The sequence below is a fragment of the Diadema antillarum genome, unplaced genomic scaffold (assembly GCF_040938485.1).
Source record: "Diadema antillarum isolate AM-2024a unplaced genomic scaffold, OU_Dant_1.0 seq00000682_RagTag, whole genome shotgun sequence".
In the NCBI taxonomy this organism is placed as follows: domain Eukaryota; kingdom Metazoa; phylum Echinodermata; class Echinoidea; order Diadematoida; family Diadematidae; genus Diadema; species Diadema antillarum.
In genome coordinates, this window is record NW_027271587.1 from 1,064,002 (window position 1) to 1,077,394 (window position 13,393).

At 38.2% G+C, this 13,393-nt stretch overlaps 1 protein-coding gene across 1 annotated transcript in view; it reads left to right on the forward strand.

Annotated features, from left to right (window-relative positions):
- The first annotated feature begins 4,726 nt into the window (after positions 1-4,726).
- LOC139737109 (adenylate kinase 9-like) overlaps positions 4,727-13,393 on the forward strand; it is a 47,893-nt gene continuing 39,226 nt past the window's right edge. The window contains exons 1-9 of the mRNA XM_071647788.1: positions 4,727-4,801; positions 5,929-6,192; positions 6,641-6,911; positions 8,316-8,428; positions 9,651-9,845; positions 10,869-10,997; positions 11,351-11,667; positions 12,599-12,779; positions 13,057-13,189. Of these exons, the coding sequence (XP_071503889.1) occupies positions 4,787-4,801; positions 5,929-6,192; positions 6,641-6,911; positions 8,316-8,428; positions 9,651-9,845; positions 10,869-10,997; positions 11,351-11,667; positions 12,599-12,779; positions 13,057-13,189 (1,618 nt within the window). The 5' untranslated portion in view covers positions 4,727-4,786. The remainder of the gene's footprint in view (positions 4,802-5,928; positions 6,193-6,640; positions 6,912-8,315; positions 8,429-9,650; positions 9,846-10,868; positions 10,998-11,350; positions 11,668-12,598; positions 12,780-13,056; positions 13,190-13,393) is intronic.

Here is a 13,393-nt window from a genome sequence, read left to right on the forward strand (position 1 = left end):
TGTGATTGGTGGGCGTGGTTTGTGTCACACTATCGTCGAGTGTGGTTGACCAGTCGATCTTTTTCGTACATCCCAATGTCTTTACCATCTTCTGCAAAGAAACGTGAAAACAATTAAGATGCAGTTAAAGGAAAGAAGGTTGCGACGAAACATATTTTGACAAACATCAAGTCCCATTTAAAGTCAAATTGCAAAGTTTTTATATATATACATGGATTTCACACCATACTTTCGGCTAAAACAAGATGCACGACGTCTGTACTTATAGGATTGGCTGTCATACTGAGTTGGGGGGGGGGAGATATAGCAGCTCCTACAATTTATTTCTTACAAGTCTTATGGGTTTTTTTTCGCTCTGCATAATGGCTAAATGAAAATATTCAAATGCGAATAACCACGAGTAATTTGCCATCAAGACTGACAAAAATCCTGTTCTAATCATTCATTGTGCACATAAGACGTGCGAGGACTTCGGCATTATAACATTTTTTTTTTCCATAATCACAGCTTCTATCACAAAATAAAGACAAAAAGTGTTTTATGATATGTATATGTACATTGTTTGTATGTATGCATTATAATGTGTGTGTGTGTGTGTGTGTGTGTGTGTGTGTGTGTGTACAATACTTACTCTGTAAAGCACTTTTAGTTACGTGCTCAAATTACATTTATTTATCAAGAAAGTGGTATCTGAGGACACTCCTGGGCCCTGTTGCATAAAACCCTTACCGCTGGACTTACCGCTCCTTTCTAGCGGTAAGTCTGCAAATTAGCGGTAAATTTTATAATCCTTGATGCTGATTGGCTGTGACGCCTAATTTTGACGGTAGTTACCATTGAAATTCAATGGTAAGTTTTATGCAACGGGGCCCTGGACAAGGCAAGTTAAGAGCCTACCTCCTTCCACATGTCAAAAATCAGCGCAGCCGCTCTGTAGTTACTCGTTGCAGTCCAGTCAACCTGAATCTCTCCTCGACGATTTCGGTGCGCCAGTAAAGTTGGTGCATTAGTGAATTCGCGAGGGCGCACTTCGACAAGGTCTCTGCTGTCTTCAAAGACGCAGTTTGAGTGGCGATGTACTCGAACGACTTGTAACGAGGAAAGAACCGAGTCAGGCAGTGGGAAGCAAAGCTCGTTGCCATGCGATGAGTTACATTTCTTGCGATTGCCGATCGTTTGCCTAGGTGGATTTGAGTTAGTTGATATAGGTAGCGTATAACCGTGTCCATAATTTCCATGATACGACGTATTCCAATCAGCTTCCCACAATGGCTGAAAAGTTGGCCATGTATGAGGGACGGCAGGCATGGGCGAGTCTTTTGTCAGAGCCAGAAATTGAGCATCTTCTCCATTTTCAACAAATTCCAAAGAAAAAGACGGCTGCCAGTCGAGTTTGGTCCCTCCTGCTTCGGTTCCCGATTGATTTGAAGGCGGGAAATGCGTCTCCACATTTCTAGACCTGGTGATACAATGAAAACAATGGTCGGAACTCATCACCAGCCTCTTTTTTCTTTTTTCTCGACACACACATAGCTGTGTGCTAGAAAGACGCGAAAGACAACCTGATATGTCATTACATAGTCATAGAACCAAAGGAAAAATATTAAACGCTTTGATAAGAGCAGCTGCGGTCAACTCTTTAAACATTTATTTTATTATTTGCATATAACTAGCCTATAGTAAATCTTGGTCTTGATCTTCTAATTGCTGTGTATAGTTATGCTAACGTCAATACAAAGGAAAAAGAAATATTACCATAATGATAATGATAGGTATTAGAAACGTCATGACATTTTCACAGACAAGATTTAGTGAACATATCAAGTTAAGACATTCATCTCACCAGCAGTCCATAACGCAGCAGATACAACAATATTGGTGATTACAATGACATCTGCAAAATATATTGTGATGATTTACGATAATGACGTTAATTACTTGAAATAAAATTTCTGATAAAGCACCACAGTATTCAGCAATCTTGCGCATATTTTATGTCTCTGTTAAAGCAAAATTCAAGTGGTTCCTCCTCCTCGACAATGGTTTGTAAATTTAAAACGTTTATGTTTGATTCGTACTAAACAATACCAAGAAGTACGTAACACCGTATATCCTAGATATCATTATGACCGCGCATAAAACCTTCGATAGAAGTGGAGTCAAATTCATGACGTCATAATTCAATTAAATGTTTATGTTTATTTCATTTTTTGGTAAAAGAAATATATAATATAATATATAATATATATAGTATAATATATAATATAAACGCGCATTATGTTAAACGCTCGCATTTTGAGTTTCAAGTGGTTGCCTGGCGTGATCGAAACAATAATTTATGGAATAAAAAACGAAATCAATCACAATTTTATATGAATTCATTAATTTTACGTTCTGCTCTCTGATTTTGTAAATTATAACGAACTCACTTACTTGGATAGAAATAATGACATGATCGAAAGAAATTAATGGTAGACATTTTATTTCTGTGTTCAGATTTGTGTGAATTATACCATAACAAATGAAACTTTGGTTTGTCAGAGCAAAATAATAAGTGCATGTTAATCATAATTATTCGAGAAAATAATCAGTCCATGGAATGGTTTGTTATACCTTCAAAGAGCAATAATTATGCATTTCATTAGCATGAAGAGAAAATATAGGCATTAAAATACAAACAGACCTGCACATTCCAGTCGTGTTCACATTAAACCTTTTCCTAGTGTGATTCTGCTTGGCGATTGCAGCGTTAGAGGCGAGACGTTCACCGATTGTGGCAATGTGTTTGTTGTCTGACTCGACGTCCGTTGAATACTCGTGGTCACCGTAATCTGCTGTCAGCATTCGTGAAAGATCAGCTTTATGTCTTTCGCAGTTTCTAATCGTTTGGCCGGAGTGTTGAACTCGTCGTTTCTTTCGCGGGCAAAGAATAGATATCGGACTGGCTTTTTTAACTGACAAAAAAGTGATATTATCCGAATCCTCAAAATTAATGCTCAAGCATTCACTTTCCCAATACCTTTTAGTCTCTCCAGTAGAAGCGTTCGTCTGGGAAAAAATTACGTCTCCTTCTGAGTGGTTCATCGGATGATTTGTCTTACCTTCTTCATTCGTGTGATCTGCAGCAAGTGAGCGAACATTGGTTATTTTGATCTCTGACAGGCATGGCTGTTCGTCATTCACTTTGCGTTTTGAAACTGTCCGAGGCGAAAGTGCATCACAGTTATTTCCAGGTAAGTCGACTATGATATGAATCATCGCGCAATTCTCCGTGTTTTCTGGACAAATCGAGAGGAGCTTTGTCCACTTTTGGTAGACAAGTGTTATCGATATGCTGGTCATTCAATTCCAAACTTTCTTCTAGGTGACCAATGACGACATACTGAGGGTGGGGCAGAGCAACAACGCCAATTAGCGAAGATTCAAACATCGCTGTATATTTATATTTTTGTGATATATAATATACACCAATTGTATACCTAGCTCATACTAAATATTTAAGATTTGTTTGTTATTCCCCTTTGAGTTCCAGAACAGGATAATTATTGTTTAACCAGAGCAGCTGTGCTCCCCGATAAGAAAACGTTGCTTATTATCCGTATGACCTATTGTAGTGGAACGTATTTTGATAGTTGTGTTTTCCAGGTACATGTAGTTGGTATGGAAACGCGCGTCTGAGAAAACGTCACAGACCAGCGCGTCTTCCAAACGCTTGGCATACTGTATTGTTGCGTACTATATGTATTTCGTATGTGTGTGCGTGTATGTCTTATATTCAAGCATGACCTGTCTGTTATGAAAGGCCTGTACGTATTGTCTTGGTGCAAAGACCTAGGGGACAATCACGAAGAATGTGTGCTTTCTGAATCTCAACAGTTGCTGCACGTACCTTATTCCATTTCAAAAGATTGGGAGTTCATTTCATAAGTTATGATTATCACCAATTACTGAAATGCTAAAGTTACAATTTGTGCAAATCTCCTGGACAAGGAGGAGGATTTTGTTGTTTCCTGGCAAGCACTTCATTAAGCCAAAAGAAGTTTCGATTTTTACTATTTTGAAAAAACCCCACCCAAAACAAAAGAAAGCAACAAAAACAACTAATAAATTGCCTTAATCAAAGACATCTTAACCTGGGTTGATAGATAGTGAAGGTTTCTTTAAAAATTACAAAATGAATTATTTCGGGTTCCTTTATTCATCGATTATGCATTCATTTGACTGAGCCTGAGTGAACTCAGATTAGATCTTGTAGAAAGAACAGCCAAAAATGATTTCCACAGTGTAACGATGAACGGCAAAACTTGAGCAATCTGCTGTCGACTAATCTTGATGTGAGATAAGCAATGGAAATAATCGGTTGAAAATATTATTTTTGTCCTTACTTCATGGTAGGCTGGAGCTTGTTTGATATAAAAATAATGATTGAAAACAAAAGCATCGACTAAGGTCAAACTATCGAACCACATATCCATGTATGAAAAATGATCATACTGCAACGGAGTGTAGTATTAAGGTTTGTAACATCGTAGATTCAATTAACTTGATCTTGCATTAGAATGACGTATTCACCGACGAACTGCCTGTCGTCGTGCACAAGGCCACAAGTGATTTATGCCACAGATGGCGCTATATAAAAACCGTAAGTTCGCCCTGCCGTGCGCTGGCGCATGGTGCTGATAGCTGGCCGGCTTTACACATCACACCACACACACACGTACACACACACAGAGCCAGCTGTGTACGTGTGGAATCTCCATGGAGATGTAAGACACGGTAAGACGCTATGGCGGAGAACGAGGTGAGAATATTGCTCTGTTTTCATCGTATGCTCCATTATTCATTTTCTCCTGATCTCAGAGTATTGGGTTTTGAACTTGCTTATTTCATGTGAAATATATTTATCCAATATTGGGAATAAGCGATGGTTTCCACTGTGTGGAAACCTCATTAACGGAATTGTAAACAAAGCGATAAGTTTGCCATCGTAGATAGCCGCTGTCAAAATGTACAATATGAACTGGCAGTCATAAGGGCGGTAATTTCGGTCAATTGGTTGGGCCCTAACGTTACCGGTGAAATGAGCCGTAAATGTTTGCATGAATAAACGTTCTAGAACTTGGGTTAATGTCAGTCTGTTTCACAGGGAACTGAAAAGTAGGTGTATACGAGGAATAATTATGAGTGCAATATAATGGACAGAAGGTTTCTTCATCATGAGAAAAGATGAATGATCCATTCAATGCAACGAGGCGCAGCCGAGTTGAGTGAATGAATAAATCTTTGTTCACTGAATGAAATATTTTGTCCATTGCAGATATGACAAACATTTGTTGTTTGTTATATATTATAACACATGAAAATAGATTCTTGTCATTTGATGTTTTCTGAATTTAGGAACAAGACATAAGAAGATAGCATTAGCAAGAAACATAAGTGAGAGTGAGATCTGATTCAGTGATTGATGCTGAGGGCTTAATGGTAGTGCGCTGTCCCTGTCATTACGGTTGATCGCATGCACACTGCAAATGCAAGCGTTTTACGTAGTCTACGTGTATGCAGTGTGCCGGACTGTAGGTGCAAGGTTGCTAGATCTACATGTAAGTGTGCGTGCAGTGGAGCAAATGGCATGGGTGCAAGATTGCATGGTGCGTAGAGCCTTACAGTTAGTCTAAGAATGGAGCCACAATTGCACAAATGATGGCGTAATAGTAAAATGGGACAAATTATCAATATCAAACAACCAATCAATTGAAAAGGATATATTTAAGTGTTATGCAATAAAGTTTATCATCTTTACTTCGACTCTCTTATCTTGTAATCAACCTTTCACTCACTTTCGAGTTTTGTAAATGTGTAAAGAGTTTACAGGTCCTGTAGATCTTAGATAACTGACAAGAAAAATTACTTCTTCTATGTTATTTTCAGGAAGAAACAAATTTGCCCCAGTTTGGGGCTCCCACCCCCAGTGTAACAATAGACATGTTAGAAACTCGGCCCAACACGCAAATCCTCCTGGACTCAGTCACACCGGCTGCAGGGGAAGGTAACCACCATGATACAAGCAGACTAGATCCCAGGGGAGGAGTGACTAGTAGAGCACTGAGTGTGGCAAGTGGTAGCAATGCCCGGGAGAGCCATGTTACTGATCTCTTGCTACACATGGATGGAGACCCATTCGATGAGGACCAGGTATGATAAATGCCTTTCTGAATTTGTTCCATCATTAAGCAACTGTAAGGTTTTTTCTTAGTGATTTCATTAATTTTGCATTTTCAAAGTCCCCTATTTTTCCTTGTACCCCTCCCCCCTCTTAGCATTTGGGTTAATATTATACTGGAAAAAAGAAAGTATGCATGTAAATTTATCTGAATACTTGAAGAAAACTCAATGATGAAGTAAATATTGGAAAATCTAGGTTTATTGGGGAAAAAAATAATAAAAGTGTCAGATGTTAGAGAGATATAGAGTATACATCACCCTAAAGATTCCCATGCCTTGCTGATCAATGACGTAACAGGAGATGTGTGAGGTATATATTTTCCTTGATTGTGGAACAAAAATTTTTGAAATGGTGTTTAATGATGACAAAGTATACATGTACATGTAACTGTATCAAGCACTCTTTTCTCTTCTACAGACTGAACTCCGGTTCCTGCATTCAAAGCCCACATGTTTCATAATCCTGGGCAAGCCTGGAGTAGGCAAGACAACTTTGGCCAAGAGACTGGCCCAGGGTTGGCGATGTCAGATGGTGAATGCCACTGAACTCATGTTGCAGCACATTGACCTCCAGACAGACATGGGGCGTCGACTGCAGGAGATTCTCCACAAGGGTGGGGCTGTTCCAGAGGAACTAGCCATCAAGCTGATAGAAGACAAGATAAATTCTCCAGAGGTGGCGCATCACGGTAAGATACATTAAAATGTGAGAATTGTTAAAATGAGAGGTGGAAATGCATTTATAAGTGAGTAATTCCGTGAAGTTGGGGCACAAAGTGTGACATTTTAGCATAACTCAATACTAATTATGCTATACATATTGTTTATAGGCTTTACATTTGTATTGAGATCATACATTTTCCTGGAAATTTTGTGCCATTCAGACTCAATTTTGATGAAGTTATCAAAAAAAATATGTAATGGTGTCCTGTAGCATCGTTACGTGTCCATGTAGCATCGTGATAGTTAAAATCTGGTCCTAAAAGACAAATTAATGCAATTAGCTTGACCAAAATTTGATATAATATGCATAATTACTAGATTAGTCAGATAGCTAGATATCTTAACTCTCCTTTCCACAGTTTTACTTTTACAAGAAAATTACACAATGTGTCACTATGCTACACGGTGTCCACCAAATGTCACAAAAAAAGGACACCGCATAGCATCTAGATACATTTTGAAATTTTCTTTTAAAATTAAAACTGTGTACAGGAAATTTGAGATATTTAGCTATCTCATTCATATCTTGTAAATATGCATATTGCATCAAATTTTTGTCAAGCTAATTGCCATAATTTGTCTCTTTGGACCAAATTTTAGAATATCACGATGCTACATGGACACGTCACGATGCTACAGGACACTGTTACATATTGTTTAATAACTTCATCAAAATTGAGTCTGAATGGCACAAAATTTCCAGGAAAATGTGTGGCCTCAATGCAAATGTAAAGCCTACAAACAATAAATGTATAGCATAATTAATATTGAGTTATGCTGAAATGTATTTTTTAAATATCACGATGCTACATGGACACTGCCCCAACTTCATGGAATTACCCAAGTACACAATGGATGAGAAGGATCATTATTTTTTTTTTTAAAAAACCTTCATCATGTTGTTCAAAAAACGATGAAATAAGACTGTGTGGTATCTTGATTCTTTCTTTAGTTTAAAAAATCTGCAATAACACACTGTTATCTGAGAGATGCTGACTATGTTAAAATTTTCATAGGTATGCTATCCAAGATAAGAAAGAGAAGTACCAGTATCAAAGTGCATGTCCCTCAAATGTTTTTGCTTCACTTTCAGTATATCCATTGGAATATATATCTTTTGTTTCTCAGGATGTGTTCAAGATCAATGCTTAATTTGATTGAAATAGAGAGAAAACAGTAGCAGCACAGCATTGTCTTAATAGCTGTAATACCACATGTATCTACCCGTAATCATTTGAAAATGCCACCTAGAATAGCATATTATGTTGCTCTAATGTAAATCAAACTGAGGCTTATCCTTCATATCTGAATAGTATATTTGATGTAAGTCATGAGAGCTAAATCTGAGCTGCTCTTTATGTGTGTTTCAGGCTATGTGTTAGATGATTTCCCCTGTGTGAATGAAGAGTACATGAGTGCTGCTGACCAGCTAGAGTTTGTGAAGAACTGGAAACTCAAACCAGACTTCATCATCAATCTAAGGGTGAGTCCAATTACTGGGTGCATCAGGGCCTAAGGTCATTAATGTTGTCACCTCCAATGAGTGCATGGTATGGAGGTGCTGTAGACAAGTTGTGTGTAATTTTATTTTACTCTGATGTTTTTGTAGCATTTATGCAATCAGGATTACTTTTCAATTTGCATTATGTAGATAATTAAAGGACAAGTTCACCTTTATAAACATAAGGATTGAGAGAATGTAGCAATATTAGTAGAACACATCATTGAAAGTTTGAGGAAAATCAGACAATCCGTTCAAAAGTTATGAATTTTTGAATTTTTTGTGCAGTACCCGCTGGATGAGAAGACTACTGCAGTGTATGAATAACTTAGATGTCACATGCGTACAACAATATAAGGAAAATATAAAGAGAATTTCACAAAATTCCATCTTTTGAAAAAAGTACACATTCCCCTGACTCGTTACCGACAAATGTTATGGATAATATTATTCCCCCTGCCTTAAGAAAGAGGCAAGTCAAGTGCTCTTTTATTATGCGAAAAAAGTGAAAATATGTTGAATTTTCTTTTACATTTTCTTTATACTGTTGTACGCATATGGCTCACAAGCTGTAGTAGTCTCCTCATCCAGCGGTTCCAACACAAAAATTTAAAAAAATCATAACTTCTGCATCGATTGTCCAATTTTCCTCAAACTTTCACTGATGTGTTCTACTTATATTCTTGCATTTTCTCAATCCTTATGTTTATGAAGGTGAACTTGTCCTTTAAAATTCAGGTGTCTTTTCTGTTCTCCTTTTAAGAATGAGCAACTTACAGGTTCCTATGCTGATTTTCTCCATCAGCTAGCATATCACCAAATGCAAAGATGACACTTGATTCACACACCTGACATAAACAGTACAAAATAAGCAACTACTGCCTTTTACCCTAGCTGAGACCACCTGGGCAAAATTGTGAGAAGACCATGTCTCTGTTGTTAACAAATGAGAAAGCTATTTTAGGCTGTGATATTAGCATCTTTGTAATATTGATAGCAATTACATATAAAAAAACTGGAATTTACATTTCAAATAAGATTGATAAGAAAATTGTCAAATCTAAACTGTGTGGCGTGTAGTAAGAACTATACAAAACTGGTGAGAAAAATAAGTAAAAACCAATTATAAACATGCATTCTTCTCCGAAAAAAGAAGAAGATGTCATTGACCAAATGTGAAATGTTCCTGAACGTGTGATTTTAGGTCCCAGATGCAGACCTAGAAGTGAGGAGGACAGGCCAAAGAGTGGATTCACTGAACAACACAATTTACACACAAGATGTGTGGAACCCTGACAAACCTGAACCAACACAGAAGAAAGGAGGAGATGATGAAGAGGAGGAAGAGGAAGAAGAAGAGGAGGAGGCTGAGGAGGAAATCAACCTGGACCCAGAATTAGTAAGATTTCATTTCTAGTCTTTCCTTTGCTCATTGTTTCTCTTCCATCGGGCCAAAAATTGTATCAGAATGACATTCTCCCCCTAAACATACTTGGGGTTTACACTCTATTCCTCATATCAGACAGTAATATGATGTTTCAGCTTAGTTATATTTATGGTAGTTTACTGCTGATGTACCCAAGGTAATGTAAACTATGTTCCTGAAGGACAGGATGGGATATATCTTCGTAACAATTCTCATGACATTTCTCATGCATCTCATGAATTGATATTTCTTGCACACATTTTTTATGAAGTTGAGAGAGCATCTCCTGAAGCTGAATGGCAAACAAGTAAGTTTGCATGGTTGTATGACAATGCTTAGTGACAGAGCACATATAAGATATCATTGTGACATAGTCCCTTTGCATTTGAACGTATTGTATGGTTTGTCATATGTATAGAATTACAGTATGAGTGGTCTGTTTTACACAAAGGAGTATGCCTATTGCTGTTGGATTGTGAATTTGTCTTATCGCTTATTACCAAAATGCAAGATACCATGTCTTTAAGATGTAATCTTACAATAAAACAAAGAAACTTTCCTCTTTCTCTTTTCAAATGATCCACATGCATTCTTGCCTGGAACCAGGCCTGTTTTGTGATACACTCTGCACTACTTGTAATCCATTTATAAAGCAGTATATATATTTGAATTACTGTTGAAAAGATGAATATCACCAGCTTGCTTTGTCTAGCACCTTGATTGAATTAATTTTAGGATCACTGCCGTATATGCCAGTAGTGTCAATACTGAATATTTCACACAACTTTGATGCATGTGTCCGTGTTGTAATGCTATGTATTGTCAAAAGTATCATCAAGTTTCTCCTGCTGATACCAATACATTCACCATATTTGCACCCTCATACATTAAGCAGCATGCATGATATGCTGTCAGCAATCAAGCCATGACTATATACATGTATAAGCAATGTACATGATTGTAAGTGTGATGAATACATACCAATGTTGTGTCCAGGGTGATGAGGAGAAAGTGGAGCTGACAGTGGAGATTATTGAAAGGTTGGTGCAGCGACCAGAGGACTTGCCATCTCACGCCGCAGACAGCATCAAAGGCTACAGGGACAAACTGCTCAAGATGTTTGAGGTGAGAAGACTGTTCTACTCATGACTACTTGTTTGTGATTTAAATGATGAGCTTCTTTGACATTTTGTCTGTTAAACTTTGTGTACATGCAGCTTTAAGGCTGTGAAGAGAGGTGCTGCGTAGCATGGCACATTGGGCTGTTTCTTTTTGTATGATGCATTCACATGGTTGTAGCATTCTGATCTCCAAGAATGAGATGATCACACATGAAAATGAGTGACAAAGAATGTTACAGGAAAACATGCTTAGAGTAAACAATAGATGCCAACTTCAAATTTGCATGTTCTTTATTTGTACAACAAACCATCGTTCTGTATCTGACATTTGTTATTTCCCATGTCCCTTCTTCCTAGGACTACATGGCAGACCATGACCAGCAGTACCTGATTGAGTTGGATGCTAACAAGCCAGCTGGGCTTCTCTTCAGAGAACTCATGAACAAACTCAACACCTACATCCTGAGACGTGCTGCTGTCCCCATCCGCCTCCAGAATGCGGAAGAGGAAGACATCCCAGAAGATATTGAGACTGAAGAGCTCATGAGGACACTGGGAGGAACCAACATGGTTGCCCCTAGATACAGATGGAGGCGGAGCAAGTGGGCCAGGGCATGCCCTGTTGAGCTCCAGAAAGGGAATGTAGTGAGTGGGAAGCCCGAATTTGCTGTTGGGTGAGTGTTTGGACACTTACTTAAGTACAAAACGGATCAAGCCTTGTACATTAGTTATGCATGTATCCTTTGATGTAATACCTGTTTCAGTATGTAATGCTGTGCGTTGCAAATTCAATATGGATCAAACTTCCAGGCCATCCGTATAGGTCTTTCACTTACTGAATGAAAAACAAACAAACCATAATTAAGATATATGGGGTGACCAAAACATTTATCAAACTAGAGAAGCACTCTGAGAGCGCAGACCTCCGCCAAGCATGCAGCTCATTTCCACCACTGATCTTGTTTTTCCATAGAGATCAGCGATTTTCACCCATACGTACTTAAAGCATTGTGTGCTGAAAGTCGCCAGATTTCCCAATATAGAAGCCTTTTGTTACGTCATAAACTTCTAGCTGCGCGGCGCGCCTTACCTTGGCAGAAACTAGAGCACACACTTTAGTGCACATGCAAACCTCAAATACGTACACGCAGCCTGAACTCCCAAGTTCATCAACCCTACCTGCCACAATATCCAAAATCGTCCATAAATTCCCCCCCCCCCAATTCTTGGATCACTACCAAAATTTAATCATCTGTTACTTCTATCATTCTAAACCTTTCCTACAAGTTTCATTCAAATCCATGAACTACTTTTTGAGTTATTTTGCACATGGACAAACAAACAAACAAACTAACTAACTAACAAACAAACAAACCAACGGTAATGAAAACATAACCTCTTCCCTTGGCGGAGGTAATGAAGGTATCACATTGCTGTATTCAGTAATATTCATTGATTCCTTACTGAACTATGTACTACATGTAGGTGAAAAGGGAGACAAAAAGATTGTGGACAAAAAATAAACCAACTTCATAATATTTGTGATATTAGCAGCACATAGGAGAATTAACGTTAAGTGCACTATGTACTTTGTGTCTTCTGTAGTTTCCTGGACAAGATCTATGTGATGTCCAGCCCTGATGCCATGGAGACCTTCCTGAAGAACCCTAGACCTTACTTGGTTAGCCCCCAGCCCAGACCGCCCTGCAAGTTGTGTGTGGTGGGACCTCCACTGTCTGGCAAGACCAGTGTCTGCCATCTGCTGGCACAGAAATTCAATGCCAGGGTAAGACTCATCTGCTTTACTTCCTTTAAGTAATTTTTTTAGTGTGCGTAAGGTTATATATTTTTTTTCACTTCGTTGTGACTGCTAGTTAGTGTTGTGTAACACGTGATGTCACTTTCATAAGTGATGTGGATTTTTCTCTGTCATCAAAACGTATGAATGCACTGCAATGTAAGCATGACTTAGTATCAGCTGTCTCATATGAGGACAGTGAGATGTAAATGATGATGCCAATGAACTTTTTGGAATATTTTTTTTTCCCTTCCCAAATGATCAGGTGCTGGATGTGAATGAGCTGATCAAGTCCAGGATGGAGACCCACAAGGCCAAGCAGATAGAGCTGGCTAGACAGGAGGCCTTGGAGTCTGCCATAGCTACAGTCAAGGCTAAACTTAGGGAGAAAGAAGAAAGTGAGTCACAGTTTCTCTTTCCGCTTGAAAACCAAGTACCACGATTGAAAGAAAGAGCGTAATGTTGTTCGACCAGTTTGTCCCATTCCCACAATTTACTTTTTTTTTGACATGGATACTTGTTTTGAACATGAAATGAGAATTTAAAATAAGTACAAATGTCCTAATGAAAAATGATTTTAGTTGAGTTAAAAATGCAAAAAC